General features: G+C 45.4%; 1 protein-coding gene across 1 annotated transcript in view; it reads right to left on the bottom strand.

The window, feature by feature from the left end:
- The window catches only part of LOC105381271 (ankyrin repeat and BTB/POZ domain-containing protein 2), a 29,465-nt gene that overhangs the window by 488 nt on the left and 14,843 nt on the right, over positions 1 to 14,134 (bottom strand). Inside the window, exons 9-24 of the mRNA XM_048625115.1 lie at positions 13,983 to 14,109; positions 13,325 to 13,470; positions 12,617 to 12,807; positions 12,172 to 12,270; positions 11,606 to 11,775; positions 10,948 to 11,141; positions 7,855 to 8,080; positions 6,053 to 6,179; positions 5,067 to 5,197; positions 4,594 to 4,721; positions 3,920 to 4,125; positions 3,394 to 3,521; positions 2,204 to 2,290; positions 1,651 to 1,802; positions 1,054 to 1,204; positions 374 to 556 (exon numbers count right to left, since the gene is read on the bottom strand). Of these exons, the coding sequence (XP_048481072.1) occupies positions 374 to 556; positions 1,054 to 1,204; positions 1,651 to 1,802; positions 2,204 to 2,290; positions 3,394 to 3,521; positions 3,920 to 4,125; positions 4,594 to 4,721; positions 5,067 to 5,197; positions 6,053 to 6,179; positions 7,855 to 8,080; positions 10,948 to 11,141; positions 11,606 to 11,775; positions 12,172 to 12,270; positions 12,617 to 12,807; positions 13,325 to 13,470; positions 13,983 to 14,109 (2,446 nt within the window). The remainder of the gene's footprint in view (positions 1 to 373; positions 557 to 1,053; positions 1,205 to 1,650; positions 1,803 to 2,203; positions 2,291 to 3,393; positions 3,522 to 3,919; positions 4,126 to 4,593; positions 4,722 to 5,066; positions 5,198 to 6,052; positions 6,180 to 7,854; positions 8,081 to 10,947; positions 11,142 to 11,605; positions 11,776 to 12,171; positions 12,271 to 12,616; positions 12,808 to 13,324; positions 13,471 to 13,982; positions 14,110 to 14,134) is intronic.

The raw sequence follows: 14,134 nt of genomic DNA, 5'->3' as shown, positions 1-14,134 counted from the left end.
GAAGGTTATTGGATGAGTAGTGATGAAATAAGTAAGTAGTGGTCATTGCGACCTGGAGTAGAGATCTTGAACCCAGAGTGGTTTGAAAAATTTAATGATACTCCCCAATGCAATGCTGTTCATTGTTAATCAGAGGGGACTCAAAACTACCCCACATCTAATACAGTGTCCTTACCTAACAAGACCTGGAGGGTTAGCACGGGGCGCTATTAAGATGTGACAAAAGTTATCTGCCGCAATCGTTCTTGAGGCTGCGCGATGTGAGTGAGCGCGATGCATAACTTATGTAATGTCTTAAATGCGCCCCGTGTTAGCCCTTCAGCCGGCTATATCGCGTAATCGCGTTGTCTTTTTATTTCCCTTATTTTTATACCTTAGCATGTATGTAGACGGACACGAGGTCGTGCAGCTGCACGGCGGCGGCGGCGCGCGCCTCGCAGTGGCGCTGCAGCGGCAGTAGTTGGAAGAACGACGCCGCCGCAAGAACCTCTAACACGTCGCCTGATGGGATGTCCAGAGCGGAGCAGCCTCCGGAGTAGAGGTATTTCATTACTTGCTGTTGGGGGAAAGGGAATGGGGGTTATTTTATGTTGCACTAAGGATCTAGTAACACACGGACGGAAAATACGCGACCGAAGCTCTACGTGATTAAAGCGGCAATGTATTTTAAATTATTGATGACACACTATGCCGAAATTATTTCGCGCTATTCCCTTATACATTAATTGGCCACGGAACTTTGGTCGCGTATTTTCTGCGTAGATTTCTAGACCCTAATAATAGGTAAAGGTGGTTATCAAAGAAGATATTATTAATATAATTATAAACGAATTCTCCAGTCACCAAGAACTGACCCGTTATTGGCTGGATGAAGAACCCCAAGAACAGTGTTTTGTGGTGCTTCTGGGGAGCTAAATGCATATGCCCTAAAGGGTAATAATGATGATGGTTAGTTCTATTCCCTATTTAATCTTTCCACTGCGAATGAGTAATACCAATCATTATGATATGATGAAGAGTTAGTTTAGTAAAAAGTAGCTCTAAATACGTTACCTCAAAGATATGATATCTAATATCATTAATCTGCACAAGCGGAGGCGCAGCATGGGCGGGCGCGTCGGGCCGCGGGGCCAGCATGGCGCGCAGGCGAGGCGACTCCGACACCAGCACGATCTTGTGGCCGTAGAACAGGCGGCCTTCCACTCTGGAGGGGAGAAGAGGGGGTGTTAGATTTGTACAAGGTTTACTGAACTTAGGACTTGTTCTCTTTCTTTAAATCTTTAACGTAACGAAAGTTAATACTCTTATTCTGTATAACTTGAGTTAGAAAATTTAGGCACGCTTTTCTTAGGTAGGTAAGTACTTTTAGAAACTTTATCGGTTATGTGATTTTTTAGGAGGTATGGGGTATGGGGAGTACAAGCTGTTCAGAAGGAGTCCCTGAGTCAAACACTTTCGTAAGCTGAAAGTGTTTTTTTTTATTTATACGCTCGCATCCCTGTATTCTCCTCCACTCAGCGGGCGGAGCATGACCGCGAAAGATGTTGACCCATATGCGATGTTAGCGTTATAATAACGTCGCTTTCCCGCTTCCAGCGTGACTGGACCTTAAAGCCAGCATCCTAATGCTCAAACAATCAGTCAATATACCTGAAGGTGACATCAGCTAGCTCCGGATTGTTCACATAGGCAGGGTCCACGCGGGCGGCAGGGGGGGGCGCGGGCTGCGCGACGGGGGGGACGGGCTCCCAGCCGTACACCGCGCACAGGATGTCTCCCAGCAGCAGCACCGTGCCTTCCTTCTGGACGATAATGCGGCATGTTACATCATTATGTCGACAGCTACAGCGCTAGGTTGCTAACTCTTACGCTTTAAAGTTTCGGTTTTTAACATAAATGTATATTTTTATTTAACTTAAGAATAGCCGAAAGTTTGCAGTCCTGTGATGCTCTAAACCTCCGCAATATTGGTCGTCTGACCAGCTACTACGCAGGCGGAAACCCCAGGCAATAATGTCCGTGGGCAGGCTATCCAAAGTGAAGCTAGTGCACAAACTGGGCTAGAGAGTGAATCGAAAAACTTGAGAAACTAGAGCCCATTTTGATATCGAGTAATGGATCTATCTTGCAAATTAAAATACCTATATTATGGTAAAGAAGCAAATAAACTATGTTCAGAAGAGTGAATAGTAAATAACCGTACCTTGCTGTAGCGCAGGATGTTGAAGAGCAGCGGCAGACACTCGTAGATGAACTGGTGGCTGTAGTGGCTGTCGTCCGACGGACACACCTGCAACATTAATGACAATAACGTACATTTTATGGAGATTACAGAACAAGGGTTTTAAAAGGTTAGCTTACGATCGATACCTCAGTTCAGAAGGGAAAGACTTGAAGGCCGGTTCGAGCTAAACAAAGAGGTATAAGAAGAGAAAGACATAGACAGTACATGTTGTAGGAAAACATCCCAAGCACTCTTCTTTATAGAAGTTTCATGGAGGAAGATGAAAGGCGTTGAGACATTACGAGTAAGAGACTTCGGATCTTCGTGAAGCCCTATGTAATCTAGTCTTCTACTGGCTTTCTGGCCTGTGCTTGGGTGTTTTAAAAGGTAGTTACCCCATGGATATTGCGCGCATAACTTATCTTAGAGGGTATATGTGGGAAATCTGCTCGCCACGATAGTAGGTACAGGTAGACCTGTAGGAAGTTTTGCAGTAGGGTAGTAGCTCCAGGATTATCGCCAGCCTCTAAAATGTTGCACTGTATTATTACAGGCTGTTCATTTTACGTTGGCTCTAGCAACGTTTTGATTATCAAACTTACCCCCTTATTCATAGAGAAGTTACAAAACGTTTTAACTAATAAACTGTTTTGTCCCTCTCCGACAAAGAACAATTTGTTCTTTGACAGAAAGGGACAAAACAGTTTATTAGTTAAAACGTATTGTAACTTTTCTATGAATAATGGGGTTAGACTGCAGTTATTATTATTAAATACTTTATTGCACAATAATAAAATTATGTACATAGGCGAACTTAATGCTAACAGCATTCTCTTCCAGCTAACCTTGGGTGTTGTGGAGAAAGTTATAGGTAGTGCGAAAGACTGAGAGGAAAGATAATTTTGTAAAAATACCTACAAACACTAGAATACACTTACTTGTATATAATACATGTATAATAAATATATACCTATAAGTTACATACATATACAATACATAAACCTAATACATACTATACTGAACTAAAATAATATTTTATATATATATAATAATATCATCTTATTATCATCTAGTTCTTAAGGTTCAGTCCCCAACTACCGCTGTGGGTCATGACGTCATCTAGCTACTAATGTAGCCAGCACCTCCATCTAGTAGACACAGGTACATACCTGCAGGAAGTCCTGCAGTAGAGTGTCGATGACGTGGTCGAGGCCGGCGGCGGCGGCGGCGGCCAGCGATTGCGTCCACGCGTGCAGCGACCACGGCACGCCCAGCGCGCGCAGCTCCAGGGTTATGTCTGCGAAGGTAGGGTTATGTGTTAATTAATGTGATGCATGGGGTGAAACTTTGCAGTCAGCAACAGACGCTATAATCTGAATGTCCAATTCTTTTACCACAGTCACCAACTCTGACAGTTAGTCACCAGTCTGCCACTCTGACAGATTGTCCAGGCCTGGGATACGCCGGAATACGAGTTTAATCTATCGCCATGACAGACGATGGATGGTGCTACATATATTATGATTATCGGCCTATTACATCCTGCAACATAACCTTAAAATTGTTTGATACGCTTTCTTCAATCAAAAGCCTATGAAATTGTCACACTCCACCTTCAAATATAAAGAGTCTTCTCATAATTTCAAGTGCACCAAACTTGTAACATGAAGTCGTCTATAGCCTATAAACACACACCCAAATGCTCAGTCTCGGCGGCGGTGTAGAGCGCGTCGTGCAGCGCCCGCAGCTGCGGCTTGGTGAAGCTGGGCGCGCCGCCGCCGCCCTCCGCCAGCACCTCCTCCAGCGACACCGCCCGCCCCGCGCCGCGCCCGCCCCGCGACGCGGTTAGTATAGCGCGGACGATGGAGCGGCGGCCGTGCGCGCACGCTACTGCTATTGCGCTGGAAGGATCATCATAGGTCATAATGAATTAATTGATAGGTTAAATAGGGTCACAGTGGTTGAAGATAGTAACATGTTAGTAGCAATCTCTTCCAGGGAACCCGCTGAATAGAATAGTATAGTGCGTCAACTGTGAGCAGCTTCCGCTATTGCGGTATAAGGAGTTAAAGGAGTAGATATAGATAAGTATATGTAAGTATTCAGATTATCATTAAGAAAACATCATGTATTATAGGGATCCAGACGTGCCCACGATCAGGTTGGCGGATGCGGACAGACGGATCCGGCCGAAAGAGCCAGGTCCAGCTACAAACATCCGGAAATTGCATTCATGATAGAAAAAAATACGGTTTATCTCAACTATTCCCTCAATTTTGTCGATATTAAAAACTTATATGTGGCGCTCTTTGGGAACGACAAAATAAATAAGATGTTTTATGGGTCATAATGATGATTATTTATCTCACCTATAGCATCCATACTGCGCGGCGGCGGAGTAACATAGCGCATCGTTTAGCTGCGTAGACAGGAACGGGTCAGCGCCGTGAGACAGAAGCAGTTGTACCATCTCCAGGTTGCCCGCTCCACACGCCATCTGGAGAGGGATAAGTGCAAATTAGACACGGTATGAAAGTTAATGATATTAACATTGTTATACCTGACTGGCTTACAATACCTACCACTTTGAATATCTTGATTAGCTACTAGGATAACCAGTCTACTTATCGTATTTTAGGTTTGCAACTTTCCTCCCATGTGGATGGAATGTGTCAAAACCTCGCTACCAGTCAAAAGTTAGATTATTGTGGCACGCAGTTATCATTCGTTCTACTCTTCTGATACCTTCCTTCATACCTACTGAAGTGGGGTGAGTGTGGCACATACTAACAGTGGCCGCACATACTTGCAGTGGGGTGACCGTACCCATGTCAGCACATACCTGCAGTGGGGTGAGCGTGCACGTGTCGTCGCGGTTGGTGGCGGCGCCGTCCACGCCCGCGCCCGCCGCCAGCAGCCGCCGCGCCGTCTCCACCGAGCCTGATGAGGCCGCGTACACTAGGGCTGTCCAACCTGCGGGAGATATATTTATTAATTTAAAGGAAAACTTACAGCTAGAGATATCAGTAAAAATAGCAAAGTATGAAACAGACAGCCAATTACAAGTTTCCACATGTACGAGTAAGAAACAAAATATTGCCATTATGCCTATTAAGTTAAGTTCTAATTAATTCAATGAATACTAATATAAAAGAAAAAAAAAACATTAAAATAGCCTTAAATAATAACTTTACGAAACTATGAGTGAGATTACAAATAAATGACTACTTACATCGGAATACAAGGAATGAATCCCAAGTTCCTGCTTAAATAATTAGTAATGTGGAGGTTTATTTGTCTACTAGCTGTTCCCGCGAGCTTCCAGGGTGTCAGCTAACTCCATACCAAATTTAGTTAAAATCTGTTCAACCGTTTTGACGTGAAGAAGGTAACAAACATACAAACTCACAAACTTTCGCATTTATAATATTAAGTAAAATAAGTAGGATTTAAGGGCATGGTGGTGTTTTATTGTGAGTTACCAGCAGTAGGCGGTACATATCCGGTGGCGGTCGCGGGGGCGGCGGCGGCGCGCGGGGAGAGCAGCGCGGGCTGCGCCGCGCCCGGGGTCTCCAAGAGATGAAGACACCTCTTTATCTATCTATTTTATAGTCTAAATAGCTACTAATATACCTACTCACGGATACTGCTCTGCTCGTTCCAAATAACCGCGGTTTTATTTACCTAGATGGCGCCATTCATCATCGGGCCACATATTTCTATTTAGAAACATTTTGGCATTCTTGCGCTTTTCCATGAAAAAATCAATGTGGAGGGTTATTTGTCTATTTCAGGGCCTAGTGTTAAGTTATAGTTCATGTAAATTACCAGCTGTAGGCGGTACATATCCAGTCGCGGGCGCGGCGGGGGCGGCGGCGGCGCGCGGGGAGAGCAGCGCGGGCTGCGCCGCGCCCGGGGTCTCCACATTAGGGTCTGCACCCGCTTCTAGCAGCATCTGGAATTAGGGATGTGATGGTTTAACATTATTGTTGAAGAGGTTGCTTTTGCTTTGCATTTTGCAAGAGGAACTGTCTGCTGAAAGTTGGACAGTTGGAAGTTGGGCATTCTTTATTTTCAAGGAGGTCTAGAAGATAACTACTATACCTAGTCACGAAAACGCTCAGATTCTGAAAAAACGCCGTTTTATTTCCTTAGATGGCGCCATTCATCATCGGGCCACATATTTCGAAACATTTTGTTCTAGTTTAGAAACATTTTGGCATTCTTTCGCCTTTCCACTCACAGGTTTAAAATACTTACAGAAACCCTCTGCTCATCACCAGCCAGCGCTGCCTTCATCAGCACAGTCAGCCCAGCCGCTACGCTTACGGCAGCGAGTGTAGAATGATACCTACCTACTACTTCCTGGAGGAAACTGGATGCGGGCGACACAGGAAGATACCTTAGCAAACGCTGTTTTATTTCCCTAGATGGCGCCATTCATTTAGCTACTTATTTATATTTAGAAACATGGAATTAAATTTTCCACATTTTTTTCATACTTTGCTACAAATAACACTCACGGAAACCCTCTGCTCATCACCAGCCAGCGCCGCCTTCATCAGCACAGACAGCCCCGCAGCATCAGCAGCGTCGATCGCGCCACCGCCAGCAGCGCGCGCGCCCCCGCCAGCAGCGCGGGCCTGCCGCTACATTAGTAGAGTGTCGAGTGGGAATAGTACCTATATATACTTACACTATTTACTAGATCAAATTGGATGACGACGGCAAAAGAAGAGATGAAGACACCTCTTTCTCTAACTATTTTATAGGTTTATGGTCTAAATAGCTACTAATATACCTACCCACGAAGCGCTCTGCTTATTCCATAAATATGCCGTTTTATTTCCCTAGATGGCGCAATTTATCGGGCAACATATTTATAGAAACATGGAATTCTTTCAATTTTCATACTCACAGAAACCCTCTGCTTATCCCCAGCCAGCGCCGCCTTCATCAGCACAGTCAGCCCGTGAGCCCGGCAGTATCAGCAGCGTCGATCGCGCCGCCGGGCAGCAGCGCGCGCTCCCGCCAGCAGCGCGGGCCGGCCGCTACACTAGTACAGTGTCGAGTGGGAATAGTACCTATATACTTACACTATTTAGCTATTTACTACAGCAAACTGATGAGGGCGGCACAGGAAGGGATGAAGACACCTGTTGCTCTATTTTATAGGTTTATGGTCTAAATAGCTACTAATATACCTACCTACTCACGGAAACGCTCTGCTCGTTCCGAATAACAGCGGTTTTATTTACCTAGATGGCGCCATTAATCGAGTTTAACATTAGAAACATGGAATTCTTTCAGTTTTTCTGTGAAATACTTACTGAAACCCTCTGCTCATCCCCAGCCAATGCCGCCTTCATCAGCACAGTCAAGCCAGCAGCATCAGCAGCGTCAATCGCGCCACCGCCAGCAGCGCGGGCCGCTGCACTTACTAGCCGCTACGCTTACGGCAGCGAGTGTAGGGTGGTACCTACCTACTGTTTCCTGGAGAAAACTTGATGAGGGCGGCATAGGAAGAGGCCTGAACAAAAGCCGTTTTATTTCCTTAGATGGTGCCATTCATCGAGCCACATACACATAGAAACATGGAATTCTTAAACTTTTCCTGTAAAAACACTTACAGAAACCCTCTGCTCATCTCCCGCCAGTGCCGCCTTCATGAGAACCGTCAGGCCAGCAGCATCAGCAGCGTCGATGGCGCCGCCGGGCAGCAGCGCGCGCGCCCCCGCCAGCAGCGCGGGCCGGCCGCTGAGCAGCGCGCGGTGGGCGAGCCCGAGCGCTGCCCGGGGTAGGTCGTCGGCCGAGCGGGCGTTGCGCGACCAGGCTGGTTCGATCGCCTCGTCCACGCTGGAAGAGGAATAGACAATAGTTGTAATAGATTCGAAAAGCGCAGTGGTGAGTCATTCTTCTACTTTTTCCGGTGCTTAAATTTTATCCGACCAGAACTCTGCCACTTCAACTACTCTTTCAGTGACATTAGTCGTCGACCAAGAATAGTAGGAAGGCGGAGTATAGATTGGGAGACACGGCAGCATATTAATATACAGCATACTTGGGATATATGTTTATAAAGCCTATTTACTTACATGCTTACTTTGGCAGCGATCATCTACGTCTAGAGTCGTGACGCCGCGTCGTGCTGGGCGGGCGCGGCGCTATGCAGTAGTACAGTGACTCACAGGCCAGGCCAGGGTTATACAGCAGTACTATAGACTCACGTGACGGGTCGTGCTATACAGCAGTACTATAGACTCACGTGACGGGCCGTGCTATACAGCAGTACTATAGACTCACGTGACGGGTCGTGCTATACAGCAGTACTATAGACTCACGTGACGGGCCGTGCTATACAGCAGTACTATAGACTCACGTGACGGGCCGTGCTATACAGCAGTACTATAGACTCACGTGACGGGTCGTGCTATACAGCAGTAGTCTAGTGATGTAACGAATGTGTGTTTTTGGACATTCGCGAATGCGAATGCGAGTGCGAATATCTAATATCGACATTCGCGAATGCGAATGCGAATGCGAATATTCTGTTTGTGTTAAACCCTGTTGGCGCCATTTGTATGGTTTGGTGGCAGTCTCGCACTGAACGAGGTACGTTCTGTTCTAGGCGCATTCCGAATCAGACTAGCCGTCGCAGTCACTATACCTTGTTTCACGGGGAAAGACATCTGACCGGACCCTTATTACATTCGAATAAGGGAAGTTTTTGCTTGTATCAGCTGTCTTTCCTCGTGGAAAAAGGTATAGTCACAGTTTTTTTTTAAAGTAGTTACACTTTCGTTAGCTCCGTAACTGTTACGACTCATTGCGACTGTGTGCGGTTTCTGAGGACGACTTACACGAAACATTTACGTATTTAAATCTAAGACTCTCTTGCTCTGACACTACAGGGTTGTTGGTAAGTAGACCTGATCCTTTCAAAAGGTGATAGAGGAAGACATTTCCATTCGATAGAACCCTATAATGAATTATCCGAAATTCAACCATTTCTAACATATATTTTTTGCCAAAATTTTAAGCTTTGAACCGAAAATTAAAAAAAACTAGCTACATTTTAATAACTTATTTGGTTGTTTTCCATAAGTATCACCTTAATAAACTAATTAAAATAATCAAACGTGCATTATTTGACTTAAATTTGACACAATACCTCAAAATAGATAAACATTTCAAAAAAATATTCAATACGTAAAAACAAATAAGTTAAATTAAAAAAGAATATCATATGACAATTTTTTGTGCACTTCAGTTTAAAAACATTGTCATATCTTAGTCATACCTAAATCGACTTGATTAGTTGACAATGTTTTTAAGCTGAAGTGCACAAAAAATTGTCATATGAATTATGTATTTGAAATGTCTTATTTGCTTTTTCATTTTGAATATTTTTTAAAACTGTTTAACAATTTTGAGGTATTTTGTCTATTTTAAGTTAAATAATGCCCATTTGATTATCTAATTAGTTTATTAAGATGTCTCTTATGCAAAACAAACTTTTTTTTTAAATATGGCTAGTTTTTTGTATTTTCGGTTTTAAGCATTTAGACAAAAAAATAAAAAAACTTTATAATTAAATATCTTAGAAATTGTCAAGTTTCGGATTATGCATTATAGGGTTCAATCGACTGGGAATGTCTTCCTCTATCATTTCCTGAAACGATCAGGTCTACTTGCAAATAACCCTGCATACTGTGAAAATACGCTTTTTGTTTGTTTAAAAAGTTTATTTATGTTTAGGTCTTATGAAACTATTAACTATTGTATTTTAAGTTTCATTTCCCAAAGTAAATAAATAATACAAAATGATAAATTGACTGGAAATGTTATTAAGAGGGTAACTTGTAATAAAAAGGTCATAGACGAATGGATTTAGATTTTGTTAACCTACCATTATTTACAAATAGTTTTTTTAATAATTACTGATATTCGCAAAACATTCGCACAAAATATTGCGAATGCGAATGCGAATGCGAATATCCAAAAACATGCGAATATTCGCGAATGCGAATGCGAATGCGAATATTCGTTACATCACTAAGCAGTACTATAGACTCACGTGACGGGCCGTGCTATACAGCAGTACTATAGACTCACGTGACGGGTCGTGCTATACAGCAGTACTATAGACTCACGTGACGGGCCGTGCTATACAGCAGTACTATAGACTCACGTGACGGGCCGTGCTATACAGCAGTACTATAGACTCACGTGAGGGGTCGTGCTATACAGCAGTACTATAGACTCACGTGACGGGTCGTGCTATACAGCAGTACTATAGACTCACGTGACGGGCCGTGCTATACAGCAGTACTATAGACTCACGTGAGGGGTCGTGCTATACAGCAGTACTATAGACTCACGTGACGGGCCGTGCTATACAGCAGTACTATAGACTCACGTGAGGGGTCGTGCTATACAGCAGTACTATAGACTCACGTGAGGGGTCGTGCTATACAGCAGTACTATAGACTCACGTGACGGGCCGTGCTATACAGCAGTACTATAGACTCACGTGACGGGCCGTGCTATACAGCAGTACTATAGACTCACGTGACGGGTCGTGCTATACAGCAGTACTATAGACTCACGTGAGGGGTCGTGCTATACAGCAGTACTATAGACTCACGTGACGGGCCGTGCTATACAGCAGTACTATAGACTCACGTGACGGGTCGTGCTATACAGCAGTACTATAGACTCACGTGACGGGCCGCGGCGGGCAGTCGGCGTGCGGCAGCAGCAGGCGCGCCGCCTGCGCCACGTCGTGCTGGTCGGCGGCGGCGGGCGGCGGGCGCAGGGCGGCGTGGGCGGCGATCACGCGCAGCCACGAGCCCAGCGGGGGCAGCGCACCGCCGCGCCCGCCCCAGAGGCCGCAGGAGGAGGGGGTGTGCTCGAGCTGTGGGGAGAGAGGTTTGGTTTTAACAAACTTAAAAAAAGGTGGAGGTGCTCAATAAGTCTTTATGTACTTAAGTGTAATGCGAAATTTTCTTTAAAAGGTTTTCTTTTGAATACCGAGATATGTGTTAATCCAGAGTATCAGCTTATTATTATTTAAGCTACTATCGGGCCGTTTTCCCGTGAAAGAGTAACAAATATTTAACATTTACAAACTTTTTTGTCAACAGGCAATGGGCCGACGTGAATCTGTTACCTTATGTGTGTGTGTGTATTTATGCGCCCGATGCGTTAACAAACGCCCACAACCCACATAAACCTATTGAACACTGCGCGTCGGCCCGTCGCACGTTATAAAAATCGGGCCGTTATCCATTGTCGCCATTATCCCATAACGTTCTGAGCCGTTGGAGCCGGCTGACCCGTCTGCAGCGGGAACAGAGAGTGCTGGTCCTATACACCGACCTGCTCGCACTTCATGAAGTAGTACAGCGCCAGCTCGGCCTCGGGGGTGAGGGGGGGGCAGCGGGGGGCGCGGCGCAGCACGGCGCGCAGCTCGGCGGGGGAGCCGCAGCACGTGCTGTGTAGCACGGAGGTTGAGGTGCTGGTGGAGCCGTCGGAGGTCGCGGAGCCGCCTGTGGGAGGAGACAGGTTGTGGTGGTTAACAGATATAATGATAATGCTCAGGACTGTAATCGCCGAAGGAATAGTTAAAGGTGAAATGCAAGGTGGAAGTTTAAAAGAAGAAATTTACTTAATATTTGTTGGCTTTGAAAAGAAAGTGCTATATAGCACTGAGGTGGATGTTGGCTGACCCGTCTGACCCTCCTGCAGGGAGCTGAGGGTGAATGTGGGGATAAAAGAGGGGGGGGGGGGGGGAAGACTAAGGTAACTTGTGTAATTCATACAATCATTATTTTCGGGGCCAAATACAAGAGCTAGACACGTGGGCGTATACGCTCAGTGAAGACACATTTCATGATCTTCGTGTGCATACAGGTTACAAAGTTGTATTAGTCGTGTATACTTACTGGAGCCGTTAGTGGTGATCCCGGAGTCGCGGCTGCGGCGGTGCGGGGAGCCCGAGCCCAGCGAGCTGCACGAGCCCCAGCGGGAGAGCGAGTCCGAGCCTGGAGGGGGGGAGGGGAGGGTAAATTAATAAAACATAAATATAGGTAGGTCATAGTCGGGTCCACACCAGACAAATCTGCGCGTACCGATCGCGAAGGAATTTTCCATTGAAAAAATAATATATATATATAAAAGTAATAATACATAACATACGCATGTTTTTTTTTGTTTCATTTTATTGGTGATACTATATTTACAAGAAACAACACTTTTAACAGGATTTAAATTAATTCTGATCAAACATGGCCAAAAACACTAGAAACAGACTAACGAAGGCATTGGTCTTTGACAAAAATACCCCCATTTTCACTAACACCAACAATTCATTCATACCACCAAACTTACCATTGGGTATATGCGCGGCATTAAGATGGCTATACGGTTGAAACAGCGGCGACAGCGCGGGCGAGGTGGCCACGGCCGTGTCGACGGCGGCCGGGGTGAGCGCCGCGCCCGGCGCCAGGCGGCCCGCTGAGAATAGGGCCACCTCTTCTAGGAGCGTCTCTATGCCGGCGCAGAGGTAGATCGCTGCGTATCTGCGGGTGGAGATGGGGGTTAGAAGGATGTAGGATATGATAAATATAAATAATTATAGTCATGTTTTTCAGGTCAAGTCGATTCGATGGCAACTAAATTGAACTTTGACCCCTTGCGGTTGTTTAGTATTACCATAGTAGTTAGTATACCATCGTGATGACAGACTTATCGTTTAGATTTGGTTTAGATCCCCACAATGGAGACAAGATTGACAGTCAGCTGGGGCAACCTAGATGATCAATTATATTGCGCAATATTGAAGATTGTGCACTATAATTGATCGTCTAGGGTTAATATTGAAGATTGCGCAAACGTCATTTGGATACAAAACGCAAATCAAACTTATTGCACAATACATATATTGCACAATATTATTGTAGGTCTAGGGCGAGTAAGGCCCATCGTACACCCCGTACAGTAAGTTTTTGGGACTTGGGTCAAGGGTCCATTTGCAGTTATCAGTGGTCTTGTATGCTAGATGCAGATCCTGATGATAAAGATGTCAATAACACTCACTCATGCAACACAGGAGCAACATTAGCATCCCGCATCCACCGCTGGAACCGCCCTGGCGCGAGTGCTGTGTGCGCGCGCGCGGCCGAGCCGAGTCGTCTCGCTGCCCCGCCGGAGGTGGCGTACATTGTTGCTGCGCGTTGGCAACCCTGGGGGAGGGAGAAATTTTGGTAAGTATACCAAAGTATTTAAAATAATATAAATAAAGCTTATTGAAAAAAAACCAGGAAATAAAATCAGTCGGATCCTTTCTCTGGTTTACAGATTCATCGCATTTATGCAAGTAGCATAGAAAAATACAACGAAAAACCGACGATATTGCTTATCAGCCTTTGCTCCACATCAAGATTCGGAAAAATCAAAGTTAATTTTAGATCTGTTTTGGGGTTTAAGTCCAATCAGGGAAGTTGACTGCGCAGTATATTGTTAAGCACTTGTATATGCTCTAGAATCTCTAGATAGACATGCGGAACGGGTAGGTACCTTAATACAAAGTTTTGATTGGTCAGACTTCAGACCGTCGAGGGGTCAGGAATGCATCAAGTTCGAGCGACGCCTTTGTTCTATTGCGCCTCGATTTTTCTTCAACCATTACTCTGCGTGAGTTAGATACCTAACTACCTTTTGGTCTTCTTTCGTACTTTAACGTAAAAGTGCATACCTTGATACAAGCGTCGGCGAGCGGCGCGCTGAGCACGATGCGGAGCGCGCCCGCCACCTCGTGCTTGGAGCAGAAGCCGAAGTTGTGCGACAGCCGCTGCGTCTCCCGCGCTATGCGGACCAGGGCTCTGTGGAGAGAGGGGTGTATGGTGT

The sequence above is a fragment of the Plutella xylostella genome, chromosome 13 (genome assembly GCF_932276165.1).
Source record: "Plutella xylostella chromosome 13, ilPluXylo3.1, whole genome shotgun sequence".
In the NCBI taxonomy this organism is placed as follows: domain Eukaryota; kingdom Metazoa; phylum Arthropoda; class Insecta; order Lepidoptera; family Plutellidae; genus Plutella; species Plutella xylostella.
Note: the sequence above shows the minus strand (reverse complement) of the source record. Positions and strands in the feature narration are given on the sequence as shown.